General features: G+C 41.0%; 1 protein-coding gene across 1 annotated transcript in view; it reads left to right on the top strand.

Moving 5' to 3' along the window:
- The window catches only part of SLC22A15 (solute carrier family 22 member 15), a 67,151-nt gene that overhangs the window by 34,003 nt on the left and 20,364 nt on the right, over positions 1-12,784 (top strand). Inside the window, exons 4-6 of the mRNA XM_081026866.1 lie at positions 604-768; positions 7,105-7,234; positions 11,064-11,279. Of these exons, the coding sequence (XP_080882992.1) occupies positions 604-768; positions 7,105-7,234; positions 11,064-11,279 (511 nt within the window). The remainder of the gene's footprint in view (positions 1-603; positions 769-7,104; positions 7,235-11,063; positions 11,280-12,784) is intronic.

Here is a 12,784-nt window from a genome sequence, read left to right as displayed (position 1 = left end):
AAATGATAAGGGGCCTCCTTCCTTAAGGCTCTCAGGGAATTGCCCTGTGGACCCAGAACTGGTTTTTATTACACTGACAAGAGGCCAAACTGCAGCCAGAGTTGATTCTGGCCAAGCATTTTCAAGTGACCAGTGTCACTGCCGAAGACCAGATATTTGCACGCAAGCTTTTCATAGATGACAGTGCTTTCTGCAACCCCCAAATTCCAATTCATGCCATGTTTCTAAGGAGAACAAAGATTGAGAAATCCTGCTAGATCCGTTTCCTTATACCCCGTGTGTTGATTCATTTCAAATGAGCTTCACAGCACAGTTCTCTTGACAAGCTGGGTGAGAGCTAGGATTTTTAAGTTTCCAGCATTATTGTGAATAATTGAAAACTGCGTGATTGACAGATGTTAACTTGTAACAAAGAAAGAAAACCGTAGTTGTTATTTATAATTTTTAAAAGAAACCATTAAAAAACCAAAAACAACAAAAAACAACCATAGAAAATTGAAGTTTACAGAGATTTATCTTTATAAACTAATGGATATAAATTGATTACTTTCCCCAAATGCTGTTTTGCCTCCGGAGTATTGAATGGTGTTCCTCTCTTTCTAGGATTTGCCCTTGATATCTTATTCGCTATTGCAAATGGGTTTTCCCCCTCGTACGAGTTCTTTGTAATAACTCGCTTCCTGGTGGGCATGATGAATGGAGGCATGTCGCTGGTGGCTTTCGTCCTGCTGAACGAATGTGTGGGCACCGCCTACTGGGCTCTCGCAGGTACTGCTTCAATCTCTGCAGTTACGGAGACGCGGAGCTGCTCCCCAAAACCTTGTAGGGAACCAATTTAACCCTAGAGTCTAAAAGTGCATCTGGATTTAAGATGCTCTATCCAACTATGAATAATAGATTTGCTTTCCTGACTTTGTTCTGTATGCCCTTGAGTGAGTCACTTTATTTCTATCCCTCTGGAAAGTCTCCCCTGGGTCTGCCTCATAGATGGAGAGCTGGCCCCTGAGCTTCACCGATTGTCTACATATCGTGGTGAGTGCCGATGTCCTCAGAAGGGCCTAACAGCTTTTTACCTTAAACTGAAAAATAGTTCAGAGATAGGCAATACTAGAAACTCTTTCTCAGAGCCTTCTTGTTTTTTTTTTATTTAATCCTAGTCTCATAGGCCTTTCTCGTTTTTACTGTGTCTTCAGGTCAGCAGACAGTACGACTGGAGCATTTCTGGACAGATGTTTAAGTTTCTAAATTGAAGCCATAGTCTGTATTATTTTTAACTATCTCATCATCTTCTCAGTGTAGTAAAATAACTGGTTTTAAAAGTTTCTTTGACTTCAAATAATGTCTTGGGACAGTGTCTGCATCTAAGACTCCACTTTGTGGACTGTGGGTTTGCCATGATAACGTTTTGTTTGTTTGCTTTTCATTTATTTGACACTTCTTGAGCCCCATTGATGGCCTTGGACCAATATGGGACACCAGTTGATTGTGTCACTTACAGATGTGTCTGAGTGAGGGTATAGATGAGAGAGTGCCAGCTGCCATGTGCTGAGCACCTGGCACACTAGGCACTTGGCACAGATCTGTAATGTTCCCAGAGCTTATAAGTTGAGAATTTCTACCTGCGTCTCATGGATGAGGAAACTGAGCCTCTGGAAGGTGAGGTGATATGCTCATGACTGACAGGGCCAGGATGTAACCTGGGGCTGGTTGACGCCCAGGCTCAGGTCGTCCCGCTGTTCCCCAAGGACTGTCTTCTTGGAACTTCAGTATAACCACTGAATTGCTGTTCAACCTGAAGGCCGCAGAGGGCTGGATGAGTTAGAAGCAGGCTGGTGAGCAGGAGACACCAGCTCCATCCCAGCAGGACAGTGCTTGCATGGATAGGTGCTGTATGACTCACTGCATCCAGAGCAGCTCCCAAAGCACTTAAAAATAGGCTGCTTTCTTCCCCAGCCCAGCTCCTCAACTAGGACCAGTGAGAAAGCTTCCTCTGAGTTGTCAGTTAGCATTGAGACTTGAATGGCAGTTTTTCGAGACATGGAGTCAGACTTGCTGAGACTTTCCATGAGATTAGTAATGATTGTGACCTTCCACATAATCCAGGGAAGACACAAAGGCACTCCTTCCTGTGGTTAGGGTGTTCCTGAGTCTGAAATCGTGCTCACGTAGGACGTCACGAGTACCTACGGCACGGGTACTGTTTCCTGTACCTACCTAGCACATTCCTCTCTTAGAATATTCACGTTTGACTTTAGTTGTTCCCTGAAGAAGACGCTCTTTTATAAAACACATACGCGGCCCTCTCCCTTCCAGATCATCTAGGATTATTCCTGCTCTGTTTCATGCTTTGGTAAAAAAGAAGAAAAACCTCCTGATTGTTTGTACCCTTGCCAGTTTCCTAAAGCCATTGAGGATTCCTATGAAACTGTTTTAACCTCCCATTCTTGCCCTTGAAGCTGGGTTAAGATGAAGCAATTAAAATGTCTATAACTAAGAAAAAAGGGAGAAAGGAAAAAAACCTGCAGCAGTGGAACCAGGTGGTTGCGAAATTCAGTGTGAAATTAGAGTGATTCTGAGAGAGCTCCCGGAAGGCCAGTGCACTGACCTGCTCCCAGGATGGAAGGATACTTCTGACGATACCTGGAACTCTTTTGTGTGAGGTTTCCTTCTCTCCCCCACAATCCGGGGTCTTCCGCAGACTGTTGTCCTCGGACTTGGTTTTGGTTCTCTCCAGCACAGTCTTATATACTCCTATGGCTTCAAATATGCTAATGAACTGTAAGAAGTTAGGTGGGGGTGGGGGCGGGGGGGACTAAATGTTTAGCAATAGGGGATGAATTGGAAGTAGGGTAATTGTTTAGCCGTTAAAAAAAGGAATTTGGAAGATTATGCTTGATTACAAAATAATATTTGCAGTTTGTATGAAATACTAAGTAAAGTATGTATATGAGCAGAAAGGTATAAGTATAAACTGGAAATACCCATTTTGACCAATTTGCAGTGTAGCGCTTAATAAGAATGAGGGAAATTGGAAATTATTGAGAATTAAAAAATAAAATACTAAAGCTATGAAAAATTTTCCACTAATATATTTATTTATTTTGTCCTTATATTAATATCTTACCACAAAAGGAATTGATGTCCACTATAAAATAAAATGCAGAAATAAGTACAAGTGAAGTATAAAGAATACACACAGTCCTCCCCACAATGATTAACATATTGCCATGTATCCAACCAGAGCTTTTCCTTTGCATATCTGTTCCACAGCTTTCATTTATCAAACAGACCCTGCCACAAACCAGACTGTTATTTTAGGCACGTACGTAGGATAAAATGGGTGGGGGAAAATCCTTGCTCTCATGGAGGTTACGTCTTAATCAGGTAATCAAACAAATATGAGGTAATATCACAAAATTGTAAGTACAATGAAGAAAATGTAACAGCGTAAATGTCTAGACTGTGATTGCGGGGAATAGTTACATTAAATGGGATCGTCGGAGCAAACCTTGATGTAGGTGTTTGATCTAAGACGTGAATAAGGAGGTGACTTAGTCGTGTGAAATTCTGAGAGAGCGTTCCAGCCAGACGGAATGGCAAGGACCAAGGTCCTATGGTAGGAATGAGCTTCTCTAGGAATGAGAACCCGAAAAGACGCCTGTAGCTGCAGTGTGGAGAGGCAGAAGGAGATTGGAGTAAGATCAAATTGGAGCGACTAGATAACGTAAGGCCCATGGTGGGCCAAATGGGGAATTGGTTTTCTTATGCAAAGTGCAGTGGGAACCCACTGGGCAAATTAAATAGAGGAACGATAGGAGCTAGGATGTTACATAAAGATCACCCTGGTAGGTGTGTGAAGAATGGGTTATAGCAAGAGTAGAAATTGAGAGGTCATTCAGGAAGCTGTTGTGGTTGGCCCCAAAACCCGATGGTGGCTTAGATCAGGTGGGAGTCCTGGGGGGAGGAGGAAAAAGGGTGCATTTGAGCTGGTTTGGGGTGGGAACGTGACTTGCTAAAGAATCAGCAGAGAGGACAAGAGAAAGAGGAATCAAGAATTCATGGCTTAGGCTTGAAAACTGGATGGATGATTGGTGCCATTTACTAAAATAAAGTCATCACCATACATCATTTTCTAACCTGCTGAAATGTGACGTTTCGTAGTGCACACTGAGCAGGACACAGCAGACTTGAAATTAATTTAAAATAAGCAAAAATCTGAAAAACAAGCAAAAATATCCGAAGGCCCATAAACAGTTAACAGCACCATCTGTAGTGTTCCAGAATTATAGTATGCAAAAGTGGTAATTTGAAATGTTCATTTTTTAAATTAAATTTGTTAACCATGTATCCTAGAGCCTTATCATATCTAAATCTCTACACTTCATCCCTGTTATCATTTCCAGGCATACATGTGCAATCTCTTGCTGGACCTTAGATATGAACGTCTGTTGGCCCCTTAAATAAAAAGAGTTGCTTTCTTTCATCTAAAAAATCTCCATTATCTTCTGGGACCTCTGTCTATGGTAAAGTCATTACAGAATTTAAAATCATCCAACTAGAACCTTTGAATCATTTCTTCTTGTCCATCAGATCCAACTGTAGGCAGAGCTTACTGATTGTGACAGAGATACAACTCTGATGAATCTATGGCTAAAGGGAAATCATTTGGTTAACATGACCGAACCCAGAAGAGCCAGTCCTTGGAGATGCCCAGAACCTGGAAGTCAGAAGCTTCCCATCTCTGTTCCCCGTCCTGTCTAAGAAGCTTCCTCTGCTCAGTTAGGGATGGTGTCCAGCAACTCTCAGGTTTCACCACCAAGCCCAGTATTTAAAATCCAGGATAAAAGCTCTGATTGGCCAGGCTGGGATCACCCTTACAGCTAGGGGAGCTCTGATTGGCGCCCCCCTCTTCAACTGCAGGGATGAAGTAAGGGGAGGTAAGCTCTCCAAAACAATCAAGGGGTGTACTTGGAATTAGGGGTGCTAGATAGACAATATTTTGTAATAGACACCACAGGAGGCTTTCAGATGGCTTTTGGGGGGAGGTTAATAGATATACTGGCCTATATCCATATTATAGTAGGATAATATAACTTACATTTGTATAGCATGCATCATTTTATCTGAAACTGTCAAGTACCCTTCGAAGTAGGCATTGCTTCTTTTTCACTGATGAGGGAACTGAAGCTCAGAGACATTTAGTGATTTGCCCATCGTCACACAGCAGCGTGAAACAGAAGTAGGGTCTGAACTGGGTCCCTCTGAAAAGGTCCCATCCCATGGACTCGCTTCTTTTTTGTCTACGTTGTTGTCAGTGGATACTGAGCACTCAGAACTGTTCTGAGCAAGGGCAAAATGCCTTAATCTTGGAAACCAGGTATTATCTGCTGCACTGTAATGAACCTGGAAAAGCTATCGCTTATCTTAAATCACAGTGTCCCCATTTTCTTACTTACCGGACCACGCGTTCTGAGTTGGTGTTCCAAGAACGCGCTGAACATGCTGTCATGTCAGCTCTCCCTTTTGCCTCACTAAGTAAACAGTACACAAGTTATTATTTCTAGTTGTAGGTTGAGAATCTATGAACAAGAATAAAAGAAAACATTTGTTTGGCAGGATTGTCGTAGAAAAGTTTTATAACAGGATTAACAAAGTCCTGTTGCCATGGGACGCCCACAGAAGCCTGCCTTCCCCTCGAAGGGGGCTCTGAGTGAGGAATGTAACAGAGTGCAGTCTCTCTAGTCAGACCAACTAGGGTACGAGCCCCAGTCATGCCACACACAGCTCCGTGTCCTTAGATGGTGGTACCTAACCTCTCTGAGCTATTTTCTCCCTCCGTATATGGCTAATAGTGGCAACTGCTTTACAGGACAATGTACTTTGTTTCCCCAAAAATAAGACCTAGCTGGGCCATCAGCTCTCATGCATCTTTTGGAGCAAAAATTAATATAAGAGGTATTTATATTATATTACACCCAGTCTTGTGTTATATTAAAATAAGATTGGGTCTTATATAAGACCCGGTCTTATATTAAAATAAGACCCAGTATTATATTACATTACATTACGTTACATTATATTATATTATATTATACCTGGTCTTATATTAAAATAAGACTCGGTATTATATTATATCATATTATATCAGATTATATCATATTATATCTTATACCATATTATATCATATTACATCATATTACATCATATTGCATCATATTATATTATATTATATTGTACCCGGTCTTACATTAAAATAAGACTGGGTCTTATATTAATTTTTGCTTCAAAACACACATTAGAGCTGATGGTCCGGCTAGGTCTTATTTTTGGGGAAACACAGTATGTAAAAGGCTTAATGCTCAATAAATAGTTGCTATTCTATAAATAAATAGTTATTTTTACTAGTAGTGATAGTAGAAGTTATAGAAAGTGTGACAGAGGTAAAGAATTTACAGGTATATTGGGCTAGCCAGTGGGTTTAATACCCATCTCAGCATTTATTTCAAAAGACGCAGGATTCTTAACAATCCCATGGTTGATTTTTTTTTTTTCCTTATCAGTGTGCTGACAAAAATCCATGCTTCGTGGAGCTAATATTCTACTCTGGGAGAGACAGACAAGAAACGAATAAATATAAAACGTTATCTATCTGGTGGTGATAAGTAGGGAAGGGCAATAGGGAGGTCTGAGAGGTAGGTTGTGCTTTAAAATAAGGATTTCAGGGACAACTTCTGTGACAAAGATGCAGTCCCAGTATTGTGATAACCTCATGACCTAAAATCCTTATCGCCAGATAACAAGACATATTTCCAAGCTGAGCCATGGGCCCGGGCAGAAGTCAGTACAGTATGCAGTGCAGAAAGCACATGGCACTTTCTTTCCAATGCATTTTGACCACAGGTGGTTTGTATTTTTCATCTCTCCTTCCTCCTAGTTCCACTCCTTTGGTGCTCTCTCTTTTATTATATCATCTGATGCGCAGTATTTGTATAGGTTTTTCTTTTCTGATGGCATCTCACAAGGAAGGATTTGGCTCTGTGACTTGGGTTGGAAATGGTCTGAAGATGGTGCCTCTTCAATAACAGTCTCTTTTCCCTGAATTAGGGTCAATTGGCGGCCTCTTCTTTGCAGTTGGCATCGCCCAGTATGCCCTGTTGGGGTACTTCATCCGCTCCTGGAGAACCCTGGCTGTGCTGGTTAACCTGCAGGGAACAGTGGTCTTTCTCTTATCTCTGTAAGTACTTTTTCCTCATGTAGTTTTAATTCAACAAGCAGAAGGAGTGTCTTCAGACGATGGGTCAGTGAGCGGCGTTATTCCCTTTCAGGAGTTTACCTGAACTGACTGGGGTGAAGAGCTAATTCCGCAAGCGCTACAATGCTTGGCAACAACTGGGAAGAGAGATGCTAAATAATTCAGATTGCAGGTATCCCTTGTTTACAGTAAACTCTCAGTGGACTGCATTTTATCCGTCAAATTGTGACCTAGGGTACCCATTTCTTTTTTAACTTACTGCCTCAAGCTTAAAGATCTTCAGGCTGGATCAGATCATGTGCTAAATGTGAGACTGAGGTCTGATTTTGTAGAACACTCTGTTCATATTGAATATGTCGTGTAATAGCAATGCCTCATCCTACAGATGAGTGTCATTTCAGGGCCTCGAACTGTGGCCTTGGGATTTTCAGACATGGGAGAAATCCTTAGTGTGCGTGGGCTCACCTCAGTAAAAGGACAATTTCCTGGTCTGGACAGGGTTTATGAATGACTCACCTAAAGTGTCCCACTGTGGTGCTCTAAATGCTAAAAGGCGAGCCACCAAAGTAGGGCTGTTTTAATGTGCTTATGAAGTTTTAATGTGCTTCTGAAAGGTTTTCTCCCGTGGTATCAGACCTCTGATTTTAATCATTAAAATCTTTGGGATAAATACAGTTTCTCAGCCGGTGGTACCAGCTTTTTTTCTGTGCCAGAAAGCGAGGGATACCTGTAGTAGAATGTTAATTCAGATAGATCTTTAATTTAGTTATTCTTTGTTCAGGTGGGAAAGTAAGAGAGTTGTTAAGTGCAAAAATGAATATGGTAGAAATAGCTAACCAATATTTAACAAGGAACATATTTATTAAATACATTCAGTTGTGTAAACTGGAGTGAGATAATTGTATTAGAAAGGGAGACTAACAATATTTTATTAGCTTGCGTATCACACGTTTTGGGAATAAATGGGTGCCTAGTATAGTCCTTGAAGTAATAAGAATTCATGTAAATATTGGTAAATAAATGAATTTTCTTTTGAAGTATTTAAAAATCTCATATTTCTCAGTCCAATCCGGCCCTCACCTCTCCTTCCTTAGTGGAGTGACTTTGATGGATGACACAGCCATTCTGCCTTTCTTTTCTGAGTGTGTAGTCTGACTTTCTTACTGCTTAGTGCCAGCGGGGGACATCTCTTCATTGGGAAATGAATTTGGGTCATAGAAAATAGGAAACAGAGAGAAAAAACCACGTGAAATTGAAGTATATTTATTCCCTTAGGCCTGGAATGGAAGGCTTCCCACAATCGGCCTCCAAGTTATCTTTCCTAATTTTCTGTCCCATTTCCCACGCTCTGTTCCAGGCACACTGAGCTGCTTGTTTTTCCCAGGATACACACCTGAAGCTCCCTGGCTGCAGCAGGCTCTTTGCCAGGTTGCATTTCCCCCAGCACCAACGCCCAGGGCCTTCCACACAGTAGATGCCTTCGTATCCACTGAGCAGATGTCGGCGCAAACACATTTGGAATTAACCATCAGCAATATGAGACTAAGTCACATTATTTTAGTGTCATACCTTGTTTGTTTGTCTTACTTAAAACCATTATTACTTAACTTCAAAGTTCCTAATTTTAACAATGCTTGAAGTTGAACAGTTTTATTTTAAAAAACATTTGCAAATGTTTTTTTCACTTTTTAAGAAATTCGCAGAACACTTTTAAGCAGAAGCGACACTGTTATATTAGCCCTGTAGCTTCTGAAGGTGACACCAGGGCTGTGTAAAGGGTAGTGTGTTCAAAGGCCTGCTTTTTCTTGTAGAAACGTGTCGTACTGTTTGGTCAGCATAATTTCCATGTGTTGGAAGTCATAGTCCCAAATCTGGCCATGGGCAACGAGGTGAGCCTTTGTTACTGAGAAGCTGACTGGCTTCTCCAACTGGGGAGAAATCTGAGGTCCTAAATTTGCATCATCAAGACCAACTTTCCCAAGTAGAAATACAGGGGGTGCCAAAAAAATGTATACACATGACTTATGTTCATCTTTTGTTATCAGTATATGTTATTACAATTTTAATACAGTTTTTTCCTTTCTGGAAATGTGTATACATTGTTTGGTACCCTGTATAGTTTTATTTACTCAGAGTTAAATGTCCAAAGTCTTGACTCTCTCTCAACGGTCATCTTTAAAAATGATTTATAAAGTCTTAAAAGTAATTTTTTGGCTTTTAAACGATTCTGAAAACACAGATAAGTTTAAGGGGAGGGAAAATGACTTAAATTACCCAAAGATAATGCCGGTCACTTTTTTAGCTATTCGTGCTGGTACTTTCTCACTCCTCCCAATCTTCCTCAGTTTTAATTATCAGATATTTTTTAGTATTCCACTTATTTTTCTACTCTAAGTATACTCTCTGTAATCATGCCAGTAGTCTTCTTTTATTCTTCTTGTTTGTGGTTAAACTTAATCGGGTCATCTGCATGGCACCTCGGATGGTCCTGTGGCGAGGGTCCATTGGTCCAATAGCTGATGAGCAGACGTGACTTCCAACAGAACAATATTTTACTTGATTATTTACTGGTGTATCAGTAATAATAATCAAATGGTAATGAGGAAGTAACTAAAGGGATTTTTCAGGACGTTGCAGAAGGCATTTGTTCCTGCATTTTTTGACGATTAAATGTGGTATGTGAATGGGCTCTCAGTAGCAAAACTCCTGGGAACGTTCCTGCCTTTTTGTTTCCATTTTCTTTCCTCTCGGCACCTATTACACTGCTCCGTACAAAATGAAAGTGCCCAGTAAAGGGTTATTGACTTCCTGGCTGTCTATGAAGTCCCAAATTCTGTGGTGTTTGTTGTCAATTCGCTACCCTTACTGAAAAGCATGGCAAATTCTAAGAGGCACTTTAAATAGCCAATATTATTTATACAAGTTTCATTTTAGGTCAGTAATGTCAAATTAGATCCAAAGGTACTTGAGGTTGTGTTTAGCAAACAAGGCTTCCATGTTCCTGCCACAGTTTTGTCTGAAAAGTCCTCTAAAAGCGTTTTGCAGAACTGTGAAGAGAAGATATCTGTGGTGTCTGAGTGTTGAAACTGTTGGAAGATATAAATCTTCAATAATACTCTGTAGTTGTAGTAGAGTTACTACTGTTTTGTAAATGGAAGTCAACCAAAAGGTAACTTTTATTCTTTAAGGTCTTGGAGGATCAGGAAATATCCTCATTACATATTACATCGGATGTGTCCGCTGATTCAATTATTTTGAAGCAGTAAATGCTCAAAAGCAGCTAATTTGTGATAAACCCTGTTTAATTTTTATGTGTCATATAAAATAATCTTTACCTTCTTAGTAACATATCACTACGTTAAAAGCACTTTTTAAAAAATCATTTTTTTCCTGACGGGGTAAAGATTTTTTATCTTCTTTGTGAAGCTTTTTCAGAACTTAAAAAAACGACTATCTCTGCAGTATTATTCTAACAATGCTTGGCTGTGAATTACAGCCATATCGCTGATCTGTGCTTTGTATTATTAGTATGGTAGACTTATCATTCGTATGTAAACATTTGCTTAAAAGTAAATGCATACTGTTGACCATGTTTACTGTTACTTTGGAAGCGTGTCCTTGGTTTCCATTCATCCAGCAGACGCCATTTAACGTTGGCATGCTGTTGAAAATAGGCCCCCTCTCTCTTCCCTATGCCAGTGGGAGAGTCAGGCTTTAGACCCAACACGGACCACCCACTGTAGGTGAATTGTCTCCTTTCTATGTACACGTCCCTATATGAATATACAGCCTTTAATGACGTCTCTTTCAGATTCATTCCTGAATCACCTCGTTGGTTATACTCCCAGGGTCGACTGAGTGAGGCGGAAACTGCTCTGTACTTCATTGCCAAGAGGAACCGCAAGCTCAAGTGTACATTCTCACTGACACATCCGGCCAGCAGGAGCCACAGGGAGACTGGAAGTTTCCTGGACCTGTTCCGGTACCGGGTCCTCTTGGGTCACACGCTGACCCTGATGTTCATCTGGTAATTATTCTACCTACTGGGTGAAAGTTCATCTTCAACTCAGGTTGCTAAAGGTCTATTGATAATCTGAATTTTACCACTTCTGTCAGCATGAGGCTGTTTTCACAGAAGGAAGCCCCACTCTCCACCCCGCCCCACCCCGGTCCCTGAGTGCCTGGCTTTGTGCTTCCCTCTGTTTTCACATCCTCTCTCTTAAGGAGAAAATGGTGGTGCCTGACACAGGTTTGCTGAAGTTAGTAAACAAATGTCAGAAACACATCTTTGCTCCTGAGGTATCTGGTGTAAATATTTACATCCCCCTCTCTGCCCCCGCCCCCCATCCCCAGAAAAAAGGAAAGCAAGAAGCTAGCATAGCAGAAACAGAACAGTTTCTAACTAGGACTTTAAAAATGTACCTTTGATTTTGGCATCAAGCAGTTGGATAGCACATTGTAATCGCAATGCTCGGGGCTGTATTTTGTGTGGCATTCCCACTCACCACTCGGATGGCTAAATGTTATTCCTTGGACAAATGGGGTCCTGTGACTATGAAGTGACTGGACTCAACACGACACAGGCAAATCAGGGAATGAATGGATTAACACTCTCTGAACCTGATTTTCAAGTTTAGCTTATTACTTACTGTCTCTCAAAGTGCTCTTGGCATTCATGTAAATTGCATTAAATGGTTCCAGATGGTTCTATTGAAAGAATGAAGTTGTGGAAAGAGGAGACATGGGTGAGCAGTACATACAGTTTGTGAAGTGCACCTGTGTCTTAACATGGCATATTCTGCGAGGGTACCAGAGGTGTTATTTGGTCCAGTGTCGGCTGTGAACGTCATATTTACAGGCCTAAGGGACTGTTGTGCTGTGGTTTGTATGTATTTGCCATGCAGCCTACGTGGAAACCTATATTATCACGTGGAGATGAAGGAGAGCAATTTTATATGAAAGTGATTTATGTATAAAGCTGAGACAAACAGTAGATGGAGAATAAGAAGCTGCAGAGATATTTTTCTGTATCGTGATTCTCTTTGCTTACGCAATCAAGCCCTGGCTGCCGCCTGGTCAAAGGCCAGGTCACACCACCTGCTGCCTTCCTCAGGGAGCTTGCACAGTGCTGGAATATCACAGATGGCATAATAAATGTTGAACTGAGGACACAAGCTTGAAGGCGTGAAGATTAAGGAACCCTTTAAAAGCCACACCTGACAACACAGCATAAGAGCTAATTTGAGTTCCTAGCTATGGGAAAGTAAATACTTACAAACTATGTCCAGGTGCCTTGGGCTTCGTAAAACTCTGCATTTGCATATCATGCAGACAGTCAAACCCTCAGCCTTGAAGGACGCCCCTACTTCTTTTTTTTAAGTTTTTATTTTGTTTTATTTTTAAATAAATTTTATTGGGGAATATTGGGGAACAGTGTGTTTCTCCAGGGCCCATCAGCTCCAAGTTGTTGTCCTTTCAATCTTAGTTGTGGAGGGCACAGCTCAGCTCCAGGTCCAGTTGCCATTTTCAATC

Source organism: Rhinolophus hipposideros (assembly GCF_964194185.1).
Source record: "Rhinolophus hipposideros genome assembly, chromosome: 19".
NCBI lineage: Eukaryota > Metazoa > Chordata > Mammalia > Chiroptera > Rhinolophidae > Rhinolophus > Rhinolophus hipposideros.
This window is presented reverse-complemented; position numbering and strand designations above follow the sequence as displayed.